The following is a 19231-nucleotide window of genomic DNA, read 5'->3' on the forward strand; positions in this document are numbered from 1 at the left end:
TAAGATTTTGCATGCCCCCCTCTCTCTTCAACATTTTCAGACTCCCCCACAGACACATATAAGTCTAAAATGTCTGTGATTCTTATCTGGATGTGTAGTGGTGCTTGACATGCCAAAATCAAACCAACTTTTAATATAATTGAGTCATTCTATCCTGCCTTGCTATGCTGCACAATGTCTGTGTGGGTGTCCTCTTAATCAACACTGGCTCTCCATTTGAGTGGCGCAGAGAGACGCTGGATCATGACTGGGCTTGTCAGGAGCCAGAGGAGAATGCTCTGCTGGGGGAAGCGTCTGACACCTGGAGGACCTGTGTGATGAGAGAGCAGGATAGCAGGAAATGGGACTATGTCATTGCACGACTCTAATAAATAGAACTTTTGACTCATGATTTAAGAGTGGATTGTGGGCTTTTTTGCAGGGTGAAATATGTCAAGATGAGTAGCCGTGTTGTGGCCACATGGATTGGCTGCATTGCATTACTGGAAGCAGTCAGATTCCTGCAGTGCTTCCTTTCCATCAGCTCTGATGTGAATAAAAACATACCACAGTCAAAAGCTGGTATAATGACTTTCCTACATCATGTGCCCCCTATACACAGAACTATACTCTTACACTGGTCATGAAATTTTATGACGGGCTGGTTTTCAGCAGTAATATGAAAGTGGCATATGTGCATAATATCGAGGATAGTGTGCAATATCTGCCGGAGCATCGTCCCTCATCAGCAGCCCAAACCACGAGAGGGAGACAGAGCTTTTCTCCAGTTAGATTATCAGTGAAGACTCTTCTACAGTTGTTACTTCTGATTGCTTTCCTTTATTGCCAGTCTGGGGTGATTGCGTAGCTTTGATTAGAGAACAAATGTAGATAATTAAAACATAACATCTGACAGTGTAAAATGAAGTAATTCGAACATTATATATTCCTGGTCATACTACAGACTATAGATCTTCACCTATACCCAAACATCGCATTATTCATGTATTTTTCTCACCTTATCCAACCTGATGAGGTCCAGCCCACGCGGCATCGTTTTGTGTGCCCAGAATGACACCAGCCACATCCATTTAAAAGCTGACAAACGCATTCCAGCGGAGATATTAACCAATCGGCTGAAAGGAGGGCGTAACTGTCCTTACTCCAGCAAAGCAGGAGTATGAAGTTTATGTTATCAGTGTACAGCTGCTGTGAGAGAATGGTGCACCTTAGTGCCCATAGGTGCGTGATATTATCCAACTCTGATTTTATCTCCTTGCAACTTTAACCGCCGTACTTAGTTTATAAGGCTGTATGCGCAAAGTTCAACGTGTCTCGTTTGCGGTTCCACACTACAAATGGCTTGGATTATTCCCCCGCATCTGCACGGGACTGGCGCTGCTTTTGTTCTGCTTGCGGTGATTCTGACAGGTGATGCAGTTGCGCAGGGTTTTGACAGCTATGGATTATCATACGCCTTGAGGTCCGAGCTGTCAGAGGACACGATATTGGTTGCCAATAATGGGATCCGCGTGCCTTTCGGGAGATCAGTTTTCATTGATCCCATCAACGATTTGGTTATCCAAGTTCAGCCCGGTGATAGATGCAGCATAACGGTCCTGGACAATGATCCTTTGTCTCAGAGGCCTGGACACTTGTCTCCGAAAAAGTTTCCGTGTGAATTTGGCCCCAACGACGTGAAGTATTCTCACTTTGGCTCCAGGAGTCCTCCGAGGGATAGAGTGAGATTACAACTCAGGTATGACACCCAAACGGATACCATTATAATACCATTTATGATGGAGGTGGAAGTCATTTTCACACAGCTGGAAGTGTTAACCAAAAATATGCCACTCACTGTCGAGACACTGCTCGGCATAAGTAACCCCATTGATAGAAGAATTTTAGAATTCACCTATGATAAAAGTGCACAACAATGCAAGATAGCCTCTCTCTCCAGTGGCAGCGTGCTGCCCAGGTATGGAAAACTTGTGGATGAGGACAGCCTGGGAACAATGGTGGACTGTGATGAATTTATTAAAATGAACATCCGTTATCTGCATACTTTTGCTTTGAAGTCACCAAACAGAGATTACATTCCAATGCTTGTGGAGTTGCATGATAAGGAAGGCAATTTGCTCAAGCAGGAGTTTTTCCAAATTTTGGTGAGGATTAAAGATGGAGAGGAGAACACAGCTCCTAAACCCAGTTTTGTTGCCATGATGATGATGGAGGTAGACCAGTTTGTAATGACAGCAATAACCATGGACATGCTGGCTGCAGAGGATGTTGAGTCTGATCCGGACAAATTAATTTTCAACATCACATCCTCCCTGTCCTTTGAGGAGGGCTACATAGTGAGCACAGATGATAGGAATTTACCAATAACCTCATTTTACCAAGGAGACCTCAAAGACTTGAAAATCGCCTATAAACCCCCTGCTGTGGATTCAGACACTGAGCGGATTTTCCAGATTGAGTTTGAGGTTGTGGACACAGAGGGGGCTGTGTCAGACCCTTTTGCTTTCATGATTGTTGTTAAGCCTATGAACACATTGGCCCCTGTGGTGACGAGGAATACTGGCCAGTTACTGTACGAGGGTCAGTCCAGGCCTCTGTCCAGTTCACAGAATCTGGAAATCAGCGATGAGGACAATTTAGACAAAGTCAAAATCATTGTCATTGATGGGCTGAAGCATGGAGAATTAACTGTTCTGGGCTCGAGGAGGAAGTTTTTCACCCCAGCTGACCTTGATGCTGGAGCAGTCATTTATCAACATGATGGCAGTGATACATACAGTGATAATATTATTTTCAGAATGACAGATGGCACAAATGAGGTGGAGTTTCTGTTTCCCATCACTGTTGTGCCAACCGATGATGAACCTCCCATAATCAATGCCAACACTGGTTTAGTTTTATTCAAAAACCAAATGATGCCAATTTCCTCACTCATGCTCAGTGCCGCAGACATCGACTCAGAGGATTCTTCAATAAAATTCACAATTGAGCCTCCCTTTTCCACGATTGGACAGGTATTGCTGCGTCAGTCTGAGGCCCCAGAGGACCCATCAACCTGGAAGTTTAATACGGAGGATGAGTTGTATGAGAAAGCAGTGACTGAATGGCTACAGCAGGATATTACTGACGGTAAACTGTTTTACAAGCACATTGGGCCTCACAGCACCAGCACAGTCATGGATCAGTTTGTGTTTAGAGTTCATGATGACAATGACCCACCAAATCAGTCGGGTGAGAGCTCGTTCATTATCAAAATTCTCCCTGTTGACGATGTCCCACCTGAACTGTACCCTGGCACGACTCTACAAATGACTGTGCATGAGTATCAGCTTACTTACTTCCGAAAGAAATTCCTTCGTTACACTGACTTGGACTCAGAGGATCGGGATCTCAAATACACAATCATCAAGCCACCGACGGATACTGATGAGAACAGCCCTGTTGTATTGGGAGCTTTGGTATTAACTGAAAAGCCAAACACTGAAGTCACAGTTTTCACTCAGGCGCAAATTAACCACCATAAAATAGCTTACAAACCGCCTGATCTCGAACTTGGAATTACCAGCCATGTTTTGCAGTTTCAATACACTGTAGAGGATGTTTCTGGAAATACTGTAGAAGGAGTTTTCACTATATTTTTAAAGCCTGTGGACAACAAGCCACCTCAAATAACCAACTCTGGATTTACTGTGCTTGAACGCGGCAGACATATCATCACAAGTGCTGAGCTGGACACCGTAGACACAGACACAGACAGCAAACAGATATCCTTCACCATTACTCAGCCTCCACTGCATGGCCAGATCCAGTTTACATTCACTGACATGACAAGAGGAGACACTTTCAGCCTAGAGGATATCAGAAATGACAGAATTTCATACATCCATAATGGAGATGAATCAACTGTAGATTCGATGCAAATAGATGTCAGTGATGGCGTCCACATTGTCCCAATTACAATAAAGATTAGTGTGAAGCCAATTGATGATGAGACTCCAACTATCAGTCTCCCAGCTGGCACCATTGGCTCTTACGTAGATGTACTGGAAAATGGAGCAACAGAAATCACAAGTAATGTCATTCAGGGGAGAGATGAGGACACAGATGACCTCCGTTTGACCTTTATTGTGGAGGACCCACCATCATTAGGTGAAATCCTGGTGAAAGGCGTCCCATCTGGCACATTCACCCAAGCTGATATCATTAACGGCTTTGTGGTCTATGCTCATACCAGTGGGGAGATAGGCTTGACCACAAAAGAGGACTTTTTCAATCTCACTTTGACAGATATGTCCGATGAGTGGACTGTAGGAGGAAATAAGATCACAGGTGTCAGAGTGCATGTAACTATTCTTCCCCTGGACAGCCAGGCTCCAGAGGTCTTTGTGGGGCCACAGTTCAATGTTGTTGAGGGAGAGAAGAATGTCATTCAAATTCTTCATATAAGTGCTGATGATGCAGACACCTCCAACGATGACCTCCTCTGCACAATCATTGTACAGCCGACCTCAGGGTATGTGGAAAATATCTCCCCTGCCCCAGGCTCAGAGAAATCCAGGTCCGGGACAGCTATCAGTGCTTTCACCATCAAGGACATCAGACGGAATCACATTTACTATGTTCAAAGCATTCACAAAGGAGTCGAGCCAGTGGAGGACAGGTTTACGTTCAGATGCTCTGATGGCATCAATTTCTCTGAAAGGCACTTTTTCCCTATCTCCATAATCCCCTCTAATGATGAAAAGCCGGAGATTTACATGCGAGAGTTTGTAGTTATGGAGGGCATGAACATAGTCATTGACACTCCCATTCTTAATGGTGCTGATGCAGATCTCCCCTCTGATCAGCTCACATTTATTATTACCAAACCCCCCAAGCATGGATTTATTCTCAATCAGCTCACTACTGGCACTATCCCTGTCTCTAACTTCACCTTGGATCAAATCAGGGAGGCCTCCAGCATTGTGTATGAGCATGATGACTCAGAAACCACAGAGGACAGCTTTGATATTGTTCTCACAGACGGAAAGTTCAGTGTAGAGAAAACAGTAATTGTTATGATTATCCCTGTGGACGACGAGACCCCGAGGATGGCAATCAATGACGGCCTTGAAATTGAAATAGGTGACGTGAAAGTCATAAACAGCAATGTTTTAAAAGCTACTGATTTGGACTCTGAGGATAGCATGCTGACTTATATTATTCGCTTTGGGCCCGGTCAGGGCTATTTACAGAGGGCAACGCCTTCTGGGACATTGCAAAATATCACAGTTGGAATGAACTTTACACAAAATGAAGTTGATCAAGGTTTAATTGTGTACATTCATAATGGGCAAGAGGGGATTCGAGACCTCATCAAATTTGATGTGACCGATGGTATCAACCCTTTGATTGACAGATACTTCTATGTCACAGTGGGTGGCATTGACATGGTTTTCCCAGATGTGATCAGTAAAGGTGTCTCCCTTAAAGAGGGAGGCAGAGTTACCTTGACAACAGACCTGCTCAGCACCAGTGACCTCAACAGCCCAGATGAACACTTGGTTTTCACGATCACAAGAGCTCCCATGAGAGGACACCTGGAGTGCACTGACACACCTGGGATGCCCATCTCATCCTTCACACAGCTCCAGCTGGCTGGCAACAAAGTCTACTACATCCACACTTCTGATGATGAAGTGAAAATGGATAGCTTTGAATTTGAAGTGACTGATGGCTACAACCCTGTGTTCCGCACTTTCCGCATCTCCATCACTGATGTGGACAATAAAAAGCCTGTGGTGACAATTCATGGCCTGGTGGTGACCGAGGGAGAGAACAAACTCATCACGCCCTTTGAGCTAACAGTGGAGGACAGAGACACCGTTGACCGCCTCTTGAAGTTCACAGTCACTCAAATCCCAGTTCATGGTCGCCTGCTCTTTAACAACACCCGGCCTGTCACCTCTTTCACAAAGCAGGACCTGAATGAAAACATGATCAGCTACAAGCATGATGGCACAGAGAGTACAGAGGACAGCTTCTCCTTTACTGTCACTGACGGCACTCACACAGACTTTTACATTTTCCCTGACACAGTATTTGAGACGCGAAAGCCCCAAATGATGAAGATTACCATCCTTTCAGTGGATAACGGGGTACCACAGATTGTGGTGAACAAGGGTGCCCCAACGTTGAGGGTTCTGGAGACTGGCCACCTGGGGTTTGTGATCACCAGTAAGACCCTTAAAGCAGAGGACAGAGACAGTGTTCAGAATTCTGTGAACTTTAGGATGACTGTTGCCCCAGAACATGGCTACCTGATCAACCTAGGCAAAGGAAATGCCACTATCAACACCTTCACACAAGGTAAGAGAGCTACATTTCAAACAACTTTGCATTACTGTGACATGCTGTTAGATTTGTAACACACTGCAAGGGCTCATATTGGAGACAGTTTTTTAATTCCCTTGAGCCCACTCTCAAACTCGCTTTACATTTACTCACTCTGCTAAATGTACTCCCTTGTGATGCCTGAAAAATGCTGAGTTCAAACATAAGATTTTTGTTTTCACTCAGGAGACTGCCTATTTACAGAAATGAAGTATGCCAGTGCCTCAGGCTGACCAGATCTCACTAGGAGAGTGCATTTTTCAAACAGTGCCTAATGTATTTCACTTTGGGAGAGAAATGATGGTGATTTGTACATTACCAGAGTCATATTTTCTAACAGAGGGAAAGGGGATTACAGACATGATGATAGATAGGTGGAATGCCTGGCTCACAGCAGACCACTGGCTATGCAAACATAAGTACATATGTTATATTTCAAGCAGACCAGAGGGGTGTCTTGGTAAATCTTAGTAAATGCGAAATATCACGGTAGCAGCATCAGTGTACAGTCAATATCCATGTATTCCCTACTTTTATTTACTGAGTCACTGTGAGATGCTTTCCCCAAGAGGCCTGTTCAATATTTCAAGAGTTCTCACAAGAATAAACAGACAGTAAATAAAGACACTATCTCCTGGGCATTTGAAAATCGTGGCTATGCATTTTTATGCATCGGTCCCTTTGAAGGGAAATGTTTTGACATCAAATATTGAAGACGGCAAGGGCTGTAAACTCCACAATCTTCCAGATCCAGGGCTATAAAGAACCCTGTCTAGCACCACACTATCAGGAGGGCAAACAGACCACTGTGATGGAGCCCCAATAATCAAGCTTTTCTTTATGTTATTTGTCATTCAGGAGTCTAGATATACAGTCCTTGTTACCAGGCAGTTTCTCCTTTCAGATACCCCAGGCACTATACAGCAGGCACATATCTTCGCACCGTCTCAGCGTGCAGTCTTAAAGCAGGGCTCGAGTGAAGTTATTGACAAAAAGTCTATTAGGAACAAAGTGGGCATATTTCCCATTTGTCATTTCAGTCTCATAACTAATGTAAACTTTTATGATAAGTCTATCATGGATATTTATGCAAATGTATTTCTTTTTCAGCTGACATTGACGACATGAAGATATGCTATGTTTTGAAGGATGGCGACAATGCTACAAATGACATCTTCTATTTCTCCATTGAGGACAGTGGTAAGTTAATTGACCTGAACATGTCCTTGTGAAATTATACTCTGTGGTAAGCACACTATTAAGATGCTGAATTTTGAACTCTTACTTATTTTCAAAGGGAAAGGAAAAGCATGTGTGTGCTTCATAATGTGCCTAATTTAGCAGAATTACTAAGCAAAAGCTGTGTGCACAGATGGGAGGAATTTCCAGAACAATGACTTTACACTGCTCCTTATTTCAGCATGAGTTAATGATAGAATAGGCATGCAGTGAACAACACGGAAAGAATAATATACTATTTATTGCTAACTTTTGTTTATGTCATGCTCCATTAATTTCTATTTAACCAATAGTTCTGAAACAAAAAATCTGAACGTCAGAGCTTCCACGCTTATTAGCCTTTATTTGAACATTCATGTTAGTCTTATTGTGCAGTATAACATAGGTACAGTCCTATAGCACCCCACCCATGATAACCCATTATTGTTTTGCATAGAACAGCTTCCTTATTTAGAGAGTAATAATTAATTTAGCAAGTAAGTAATTAGTAGAACAATTAGCAAAGACCTTCCTTCCACTGTAGATATGTAATCAGGCACAGGCTCAGTGAATGGTTTGAGGCAATCATGCCGGTGTTGCCGATTAGCAGAAGCAGCGTGCCTGACAGTGTGTCCTTTCTGCTACCCTTCAGCTGTGATGAGTGAGCACAAAGGACCTTTCTAATAGGGGCCCTCTTTTCCCACAAGCACCTCAGTGGGCCCCCATACACATTTTCTCATCTCTCGACTCGGGACTAATCTGTGGCTTCAGTTGAATAATAGACAGGTTAACATCAATGCCAACAGGTGGATGGGGTGCTAATGAGTGATGACTAAAATGAAGGGGACAACTCCTTATCAGAGGGTGATACTGAATGCAAGTGCTTTACCTGATCTGCTGGCAAATGCCAAGCCCATGCAGAGCTCTCTTGTTGTTGAGTGAGGTTCAGTTGGTGCCTTTACTATTGTCTCAATTGGGTTATTTTTCAAGGATCTCTCTGGACTTTCCTTCCTCTGTCGTGTTCTTTCACTTTTTAGCTTGGTTAATGCTTGATGACATGTATCCCGCACTGGTAGTTTATCTTTCAGAAATGGCAATTAGATTCACTTTTTCCAGCACTCCCTTCAATTTTTACATCACTTTTAGACTTGATAAGAGGATTTAAAACAGCATATGTTGTATTCTGCCCTCATTCATAGTTGTGTGCTCAAATAATACAAAATATGAAATTGCAACAGTCACATCACATAGCTCTAAGTTATCATTCAGTGGCATGGGACTTGTGCTTTATGTTTGTACCTAAATGGCCTAACAAATTGCTCAAGTCTTGTTGGATGACCCATCCATAAGGATTCAACACATACTGCACTGCAGCTTGTAAGGCAGTCAGTGAACATTTTTTTAATAAGATTTAAGCTGTGCTGGTGGCTGCCCTAAATCCCCAGACAGAGCCTCCAGCTCTTTGAACAGTCGTGTTGGGGAGGAGCTGAATGGTGTTCACTGGCACACAGCTACACTATGTCATGTTCAGCGGTGGAAAACATTCTCCTCCTCACTTCAAGTTCATTGGGAAATTTACCAACTGCACTTGGCATTTTTTTTAGGGTGAAAAGTTACTTTTCATGTTGCAGCTGCTCAGTGGGATTCCAGGAGTTTTTGGCTAACAGCTGTGATGAACCATGAATGTGTGCACAGCTTTAAGTATGTGTATGACTGCCAATTAATATTGGCAATGAAATGTTTCAGCATATGAATGAGTTTTAGGGTTGTGGCGTGTTTACAGTACATACATACAATACTAATACAATACTGTGAGGCAGGATTGAAACCAGGGTTGTAGCTAATAATGGTTGATTATCCCCTTAAAACAGCTGATTAATCATTTAATCTATAACATGGCAGAAAGTAGTAATTAAAACCCTTTTCCATTTTCCTTGCCGGACCTAGCACATTTTACATCCTAGGCAAGCTTCCCCCATTCTTTCCCCACTCTCCACATACCCACCACTCCACCATACCCATAAATGCTCTTGCATGTTTTGACTGTGATGATCACTCACTGATAAACTAGATTGACTAGAGGTGGTACCCCTACTGCCACTTTTGGCTTCTTCTTGGAGGAAGATCCACCACAGGACAATTTCCATCGAGTGAAGGAGAGGCCTTCAAATTGCTTGTTTCATCCAAATAAATATAACGATATTCTTGAAATTTTCAGTAATGTAAAACAGTGAAAAGCAGTAAATCATTATTTTTTTGGAAGCTGATGACAGCACACCTAACAAGATCTAGCCTGATAAATTATTAAACAATTTATCAGTTGTCACTCTTACTGTAGATTAATTTTCAGTTTATCTGACAATTGATTCATTGTCTAATCATCTCAGTTCTAGTTAAAGCCACTAACCTATCTCTTATCTCTTTGCCCTTTGCTTAAAGATAGGTTGTCTGCACTAAGATCAGTGCCCCACACATACAATTGTTAAAGGATTTGTACTGACTACATTGTCAATGCAAAATTAGAGTGACTTAAATCCTGAATTCATTATATGGCAGGGCACACATTTTTTCTCTTGGCATGTTGTTTTGCAACAGGAAAATGAATGGAAAGTGCCAAGCCATTCATTACCCTCAATCCAAATACTTATAGCAGTTTGACCACAAGGTTGTTTTAGCTGTTGAAGCTGAGATCATGGTTTCACTGAGAGATGGATTGTCTTGGAGCAGGGCACAGTCTTGGCTTTTTTAAATTGAGCTGCCAGGGGCTGAGATCTTCTTGGCAGCAATGCATCTGCTGCTTGATGTGTCATTTCAACTTGGGCTGTTCAGAGTCTTAATTTAAATCTATGTTTAATCTGAACTACTCTTGTCAATTGTTTGGCACACTTCTGTGTGAATATTGGCTGCAATAATGACCTTTGCTTTAAGTGGTGAAATATTCATGAATTTATAAGAACGGGATGGCAAACACTCAGTAGGATGTTTGTTTAGCTGGATAAATTATTCTTATGCAATTTAGATGAAGAGAAGTTGCTGCTTCACTCAATTAACTTGGCCACATATAGACAACAGATGGGCTTTTTGCCACAAATAATAACATGGCAATTAGGCCACATCCCAAAATGCTTATCATTTTTAATTAGTACGTGTCACAATAAAAGGATTTTTACTATTTGACTAAAACACTATTTCTAGCCCTGTTTTGGTAGAACAAACATAATGACAAAACTGACAACAATTATATTGAAAATTCTTTGTAATAGTGTATAATCATTGGTAATTTGTGGACTTTATGTGCTATTTTTTCCTCTGTCTCCAGTTCCTTCCTTATTTTAGAGATCTTGCACCCTGCCTTACAGCTTTATTTAAAGTGCTCCTTTTTTTCCAAAAAGGAGATAACAGGGCTTGTTTTCTCAGAGCTGCTTGTGTGTCTTACTATTTGTCAAGCTTGTCAAAGCTTCGAATGAATGATCACAGAGGACTGATATGACACATATTAATTTGTGGGTGTCTGTTTCCTGTTTTAACAAGACATCACACCTGGACAGCGAAGTCATGAACAGACGAGTGGGACTGAAACCTCTTAAAATGCTCAGAAATTGTCTTGTTTAGAACACAACTGGTATCTGGATGTTTGTATATCTATGTGCGCTGGGGAGGGGGCTGATTCTGTCATTCTAAGTCAGTTAATTGCTATGTTTTGGTGGACTCCAGCCCACCCCTTGTGTCCTGAGGATTCGGGTGTATTCAGGTGAGCTTACCTGTGCACACACAAGCCCTGGCATTCCCAGGCAATTGTTTGTGGAGCTGAATCCCTGTCTGCCTGCAGCCAGTCAGTCAGCATCAGGGATGTTCCTACTGACAGACAAACTGCTGTAGCCTTTGTTTTTCATTCCAAGCACTCACTACCAACTCATTTTTTTACTGAGCTTCAAAGAGGCAGCAAAAGATCATTGATTGTTCAGTTCATAAAAATATGCTACTTCTGAAGGTCAAACTCCACAGCTATGTCCAAAGTTTCCTTGTGTTTCCCATTTGGCTTGTGAGATTTGTTTAGTATGTGCATAGAGTATGAAAATCAATTATTCAGATTTATAGATGAATGAGTAAAATTCCTGACTGGAGCATTTTCTTCTGACATAGCAGCCCCTGAAACAGAGAGACATTTTCCTCCTTTCAAGTTTCCAGTGCAAGTCAGCACCGCCCTCCTCAACAAGCGTGTTTTGTTTGTTATTTCTGCCTCGTGTAACAAGATAAGTTCAGGTCATCGTGAGTACCTTGACCTAATAAATCCTCCGAACCATTTCGGAATGCAGTAACATCTGCCGTGTAGATCTTCTACATCTTCCATGTTATCTGTGTGTAATCGCTTGTGACACTGAGTGCATACTTGAATCCGTTTCCCTCGTCTCCCCTCCTGTCTAATCCCAGGTTAGGGGGGATTATCTTTCTCTCCATAGCGTGCTAGAGCACAACAAAAGTAAGGGGAAACATGCACTCACATGCAGTTGTGAGGTTAATATAGACTTTGTGTATGCTATAATATCCCCATCGCCACACAGGTGATGACTCTGCAGTTCTCTGTGTGTTTCTATCCTGTTATTAATGAAAATGTCTCCCCTACACTTTTCTTAGGGTGTATAATATTCCTCTGTCCTTGGGAACCTACAGTATAGTGTAAATCGTATGGATAAAGTATGCTTTAAGCTTCAGCAAATTACATAGCTGGTCCAGTTGTTGTGTTTTAAAGGGATTTTTGGGGCGTTAGGTTTTCCTCACATTCCATCTGTGCTGCAGCCAATAAAATATTAGGTAGTCGTTTTATTGTTATGGAAAAATGCTTTGTGATAAAACATCTGGAAGTTGATTAGAGGAGCTATTCCTGGGTAACAGCTGCTTCACTTTGGGGATGAAAAACTGAATTACAGCGAGGATTTGGGCTAATCGTTTTAGATGGAGAGTGATTTTCGCGTCTCACTGATCCCTTATGACCTTAGTCGCTAACTTTGAGTTATAATTTTCTCACCGGTCTGCATTGCAGTTGTATTTGCAATGCTTATTACCCAGCACCAATCTTCTCTATTCAACACAACACAGCAAGGTGTATCTGCAAATTATTTTCCTTCAATGTGCGTGAACAGCAGAGGAGTAAAGTCTTTTTCTTCTTAGAAAAAGCTTAAAAAAGCCAGTATTAATGATTGGCTCATTGTACAACGGAAGTCAGCCAAAACATGTTGATGAGAGGTTTCATTTTCATATCATGAATAAGCCAATGAAGATTTTTCTTTTTACTTGAATTTCCTTGGCTTACGTTTTTTGGATTGCTATAAGCAGTTTGTTTTATGCTTCTTTTTCTCCATTGTAGTTAGTTTTCTCTTGAGTGCCAAATACTGCTAAAAAGTCTGTGTTTAGTCAAAAAAAAAGCATCGTCTACTGTTTGAGATGTGTCTACAGGGACAGGAAAAGAGAGCTCTTAATGTATTAATGATCAATTATGATTTAGAAGAGTGACAGCATCTTATAAATTTATCATTACTGTAGTGATTGCATATCACATAGGATTTGGGTTAAACGTGGCAAGGACCCTTTCACACTGATGTGCCCTCATTTTCCTTTTAAAAACGAGAGGGGAAAACCTTATGTGATGATTCCCTTCCTCTGTCTTAATACGCTGCCAAAGTAAGTGTGTGGAGCCAAGGTTAACAAAGCAAAGGCAAATTCCCAAAAGTATAGAAACCCCAGGCCCAGGCTTGTTCCCTGGATGATGATATGTGTCGTCATACCTGCCTTAGGATATCAGTCTAGCAGAACTGGGGTTGTTCAAGCAATACATTTGTAGAAAATCCCTCTTATGTGGAAAAAGTGTGTAGTCCCATCAATCTAGAAAAAGACATATAGCTCTCTAGCACTTGCAATAGGAGAAGATAATAAATGTGGAACATGGATTGGAAAACTGAATTATTCAGCAAAATGAAACCATTTTAGTGTCTTTTCATCTACAATGAAAGCAAAATTAAAATCTCAGTCTCTTATGGGAGCACTCCATTTGTGTCTTGTTTGATTTTTGGCCGTAACATATCAAACACTTTAATGAGACTGTGTTTTGACAAATCTGATATTCCCAAAAAACAGCAGGAACCCTAAGCCCCAGTCGTTGCTGTGACATCTCTCTTTTCACAGTGGCAGAGCTTTTGTTCAATTTTGCAAAATCACTCTGGATAATGTGTTTTTGGCCCCTGAATCCCAGCAGTGGGCCGGAGCTGCTCCTCTCAGCCCTGCTGCATGATAAGCCTGTGACAGCTGGGCTAAGGCTGTAGTGTCACAACTCTCTCCAGCTTAGCCAGGGTTTCAGGCTTGGAGCCCAATGCAGGGTACATCTCCTTTGTAGACACTTTTTATGCAGAAACATTCACACATACACAGTCGCACACACAAATCACCCACCATCTATCCATCTCGGGGCCAGCTGCCTGATCCCATAATCAGAGATGAAGCTGGCACTGCTAAAATGTTGCATCAAGATGCTGGGCATCAACTGCAGTTTAATTGATAACTGCTTTGTCTTTGATTTCAAGCTGTTGTCTCTTTTGATTAGGCTGCTATGATGTAGGCCAGGCAAAAATCAGCTCCTTTCATTTTGGTATCATCAGCATTTCAGTATGCCAAGAAAATATATACAGTACTGAGGAACTGAAAATGTTACACAGTTTGAAGTAAACTCTCTTGAGAAGGTTTGCATTTCATATTCTCCCTATGAACATGGTTGGAGTGTCTTGAGAGTAACAGGGCTCTCATCTCATAAAAGGTGCTGATGAAATCCTTTGGGGATTCTGTGTGTGGATCAAGCTCCCTCTCACCACCACCTCCACCACCACCTGCTTTCCTCCATAAGGGAAGCCTGATAGGCAGGATATGAGAAGCCATCTAGAAGAGAATTGGGAGGGAAGAGCAGTCAGAAGAGATGAAAGATAGAAGTGCTCTGTTGGTCCCATTATTGGTGGGGGCAAGGCGTCAAGCTGCTTCCTGTCGCCTGTAGCGATGGCATGAATGTGCTGATGTGCAGTTCACTCTCTAAACACCGCCTGTGTTGACAAGTTGTGAGGGCTCAAATGTAGTAGGTGAGCCCTGCGGGTATGCAGCCTCATCTACATATGAATAGAAATTATTATGATATTTGCCATAGACTTGATTAGTCTACCGCAAATATAGGCTCATCTTCTTTTAAATTCTTGCTCCATGTGGCTTTGAGGAGCATAAAAAAGACATTAAAACATGTGTGGAACAACCGGGGAAATGTCCAGAGCGCCAGATCATCCCTCCCCCCATGAAGAATAGTGAGGAATGTCTTGCTGCCTGAAATTAACTAGACCATGCCTGGGCTTATCTTGGTTTTCCAGGACCTGGGCTTTGAGTGAGGAGTTACATATTAGCAAGTAAATGGGAAGAGGGAAACAAAGATAGGCCACAGGGTACAGGTCTAGACCACTTGGCAATCTGATACAGCGGTTACATTTAGCTCCTTAAATCCCCAAGTAATTGGCAGAAGCTATTACAATTACCTCTAAATTGTTCTGTAATACTTTAAAGGTTATCACTGGTCAATGAGTCATAGGCAAAAACCCTTATTTTCAGCACACTGTGTTTCATTAAAGGCAGGGGACATTTAGTGCTATTGGACCCTTGTGAAACCTTTGGGATAGTCAGCTAACAGATTTAATTGACACTTAATTTACCTTCTAAAGAGAGTTAATAATTTTTAAAGGGCATTCTGTGTGCGTGACTTAAAATGTCACAGATAGAGGTGTTGGCAACAATGCAATTTCTGCATTCCTCTCATGTTTATCCCCTTTGACTTTTAGCTTTTGTCCTTCAGATCTAATAGTTTTCTGTGTCTGTGAAATAGAAGTCATCTCATCTTATTACTTTATTCTATTCCTCGGGGGTCCAGGTGTTGAGCTCCATACACCAGGTCGTGCATCTCTGAGTTAGCTTTGAACACCTATGGTCTCTGAATAACAGCCTGACATAGAGAGCAGCTTTTTGAAGCTTGTGAACTTTACTTTTTGTTGAGAGTTTTTGACATATTTGATGCTAACTTTATGTGGCATGTTTGCAGAGTTTTTGCCATTTTGTGCTCAGTTGATATAGCCCATTTATTGTCAGGCGTCTTTAGATTTAGAAACACTTTGTTGCTGCCTTTGTATTTCAGAATAATGACTGCTGATACAACATCATTGCTTATCACAACTGCTAATAGAATGGTCAATTGATGGTGTAATAACCATTCTGTGTAGATGTCGTTTGTCAAGTTTGAAATTATGAGTTTTTAAATTATGTGTGACTATTTTAGTTATCTGCTGCAAACCAAATCTCCCATCAAACAATAAAAATAATGACTATAAAGATTGAAATGTCAGCTCATGTTATGTGGCTTAAAACTCTGCATTCAGTACAGGCTTGAATAGTTCAATACATAGTAAGCTACTGATTAGTATAATCTATGTTATACTCTTACAGCATTGAGCCATTGCATTAAATTGCCTGCTAAAAATATAACATGGAAAACTGTAAAATAATTGTAATAGTTACAGTATATTATGATAATGCATTTTCTGTTCAACCATTGCACCAGTGTTGCTTACATTCAGAAACTAACACAGTGGCAATAGTTTGCCCAAATTATAATTCTATATATATATATATATATATATATATATATGTGTGTGTGTGTATATATATATATATATACATATAGATATATATAAATATATATATAAATATATATATATATATATATAAATCAGATATAACTAGAAGATAGGATTAAATATACTACATTTATATAATGCCAGAATTATACAATCCCTGTACACAAATACGCTTCGGAATGTTATTTGCATGGCCACTACTATACCCACAAAGTCACAGAATTCATCCTTGCAACTACCAGAGTGTCCCTGACTTTGCACAAAAAATTCATTCTCAGTAGACATCCAGAAGTTGTTGTTTTTTTTTGTTTTTGTTACAATGATTCAAACCCCAGGAAGAAATACATGCAGTTTGAGGGTCTAAATAAGAAGTTGCAAGCATCCTTAGAAGTAATCTTCTTTTAACATACCTGTAAATGTTTTTGAACCCTGGGTTTGTTTCGCTGCACAGACTAATCTGCAGTCCAATATTACGAGAAGGAGACAATAACAACACTAAATCCTTAGACATTTTCTCCCCTCTTTTCATGAATGCAGACTAGCATGCTTATCTTTAACATGCAGGTTTGCGCAGTTCTACTTAAAGGCTCCTTTTCACCAGTCATAAACAAAGAACCAAGAGTCATTTAACACTTCTTACTTCTGAAATTACCATTTCAGCTTTTCAGGGAGCGTTTTCCTCTCAGGCAAAAGCCTTTCTACATGTGAGGATTTGCAAGTAACAACTGTGAAATACAGCTGAAACATGTTGTTATAAATGAAACCAGTGAAGGCCCTGAGAACAGCCTCAACAAACACCCCGCTCTATTAGTATGGAGCACATGAGTCTGTGGGACTGGGATGGGGTTTTATATTCTATGGCCTCACACTGCTGCTTTCAGCAAACAGTCCACCATTATTCGATCTGACAAGAGAGCAAACACTGTGCATTCAAGGGTCAAGAAAAAGCACGTCCCCCTGTCTTTGTCAAGTCCCTTCATCCCGCATCCTTACGTTGCTTTGTTTCCTCTCACATTTTCACACTTCCTCTTGTATCCCCTTGTTATTTCACTACCTACGTTCTTTTCTATTCTGTCGCCAGCAGCATTGGAGAGTTGGCTTACATCTAGCACATGCACTTGTAACAATGCAAGCCTTTCAGTTCTTGGGATGGAGACAAATTTTTGTCTCCATGAGCTCATCTGTTCAGTCAGGGAGTGTCTGACACGACTTGAAAATGTGTTTTCCAAGATTAGCCCAATAAGGATTGTTGCATGTTATTCTTTTACAACCTTCACCTTATTTATAAAGGTGTGGTAATGAGTTAATATATAATCTGTAAATGATTGTAGATATATTTTTGCAGGTTTCCCCTGACACTATATCTTTTTCAGTGGGTCACACAATTACCAAAGCTACTTTGGCATCATGGCTGTCAGGGTGTTCATACTGTACGCAATTGACTGGTAATGAGCGAAACACTCTTGATTTTAAATCCACAATGACCTTTACGAGTGAATGCTGAAGAAAGCCCTGCAGCTGCTAATTCAGCCTTTTGTTGTTATTTCCCCTGCTATTGAGAGTTTAGGCTTTTGCTCTCTAAACCGTGAGGCTGACTGTTAATTAAGACACTTGAGGCTGCATCCTTTTTGACAGACAGGAATGCCATTCAAGGGCAATCAAGGAATACTTTGTCTGACCTCACCTACACAATCGACACAAGCAAAGCCCTCAGCAATGACTTGTGTGCCTCTTTTGGATGGGTTCCGAAACGCAAGGTTGACTAATTGATTTATGTTCTCACTTGTACAGAGATACACGAGAATTTTACTTTTCATCCTTTCATTTTTTTAATCGCAGTAATTATTCTGCTAAACAAACCCCAGCAAAAAAAATGCATCTTACAGTCTGAATATCAGTGGAATTATATTGTACATTTTTCACATGCATGATAGTGTTTAATGAAGAAATGAAAGTTTATTCTAGATCTCTGCAAATAGAGTTAATATAAGTCATGATCTTGTTAATGATTATAGCTTAACCAAAAAGAAGGAAATACTCTAGAATAACTTGTGCCCAACCAAGTCTGAACAGTCTGTTTCCAAGCCCTAATGATGTAGCCATGATCAGGGATAAGTTGTGACCTTGGGTGCTTGGCAGGACACCCTGTGCCCCTGGTTAGAAATCAGCAACCCGCGACAGAGCAGATCTTCTGCAGAGTTGTGCATCCAGAGTTGGCCGCCTGCTAATCCTTAAGGTGTTTGGAACGATTCTGTTTCAACTAATATTTCCAGGCGAGGCTAATAGGATTATACTTAAAAACCCAGGATGTTTGCTTGTATGGGATGCCAGTAATTTCTAGACACAGAGAAATGGTGACCTTAGTAAATATCCAGAGGGTACTGTATTGAGTTGTTTTTCTCTCTGCTCCTTGGACTTTTTTTTTAAGTACACCATTGATTCATATTTTTTAACAAATTAATTTTTAATGTTCCTCACTAACTTTAAAGAATGCATCTCTCCAGCCAATGTGTTGGTTATGTGTAGAGTAGAGTAGCAGATGACAAATGATGTCATTTGTGGCAGTGTTTGAGGACACTAGAGCGTGAAGCAGACTCCCAGGACAGGAGTGACCTTTCCCTACAATCACACTGTACAGTATTTCCTCTGACACACTTCTCTCCTGGGCCACAAATAAAGAAGCCCCATCTGAAACAAGAGCTCTGGGAATTCCTCACTGCCTTTCTACACAGGCAAGAGGGCTCCTACATTGTGACCCAGGAAGTAAGTTACGGAGCAGTTTCCACAACAACCGTATGCTGCAAATCGGAATCAAAAACAGAAACCGTGAGAACGAGAAGGCTGTTGCTATGCTTTAAAGGTCGTTTACTGCCTGTCACATTGTGGAGGACAACATTCATAAAAACATTGAAGCACCTTCACAGGAGGTACAT

General features: G+C 41.2%; 1 protein-coding gene across 1 annotated transcript in view; it reads left to right on the forward strand.

Moving 5' to 3' along the window:
* Positions 1–1134: 1134 nt before the first annotated feature.
* The window catches only part of frem2b (FRAS1 related extracellular matrix 2b), a 57516-nt gene continuing 39419 nt past the window's right edge, over positions 1135–19231 (forward strand). The window contains exons 1-2 of the mRNA XM_050058437.1: positions 1135–6348; positions 7483–7572. Of these exons, the coding sequence (XP_049914394.1) occupies positions 1338–6348; positions 7483–7572 (5101 nt within the window). The 5' untranslated portion in view covers positions 1135–1337. The remainder of the gene's footprint in view (positions 6349–7482; positions 7573–19231) is intronic.

Source organism: Epinephelus moara, chromosome 2 (assembly GCF_006386435.1).
Source record: "Epinephelus moara isolate mb chromosome 2, YSFRI_EMoa_1.0, whole genome shotgun sequence".
NCBI lineage: Eukaryota > Metazoa > Chordata > Actinopteri > Perciformes > Serranidae > Epinephelus > Epinephelus moara.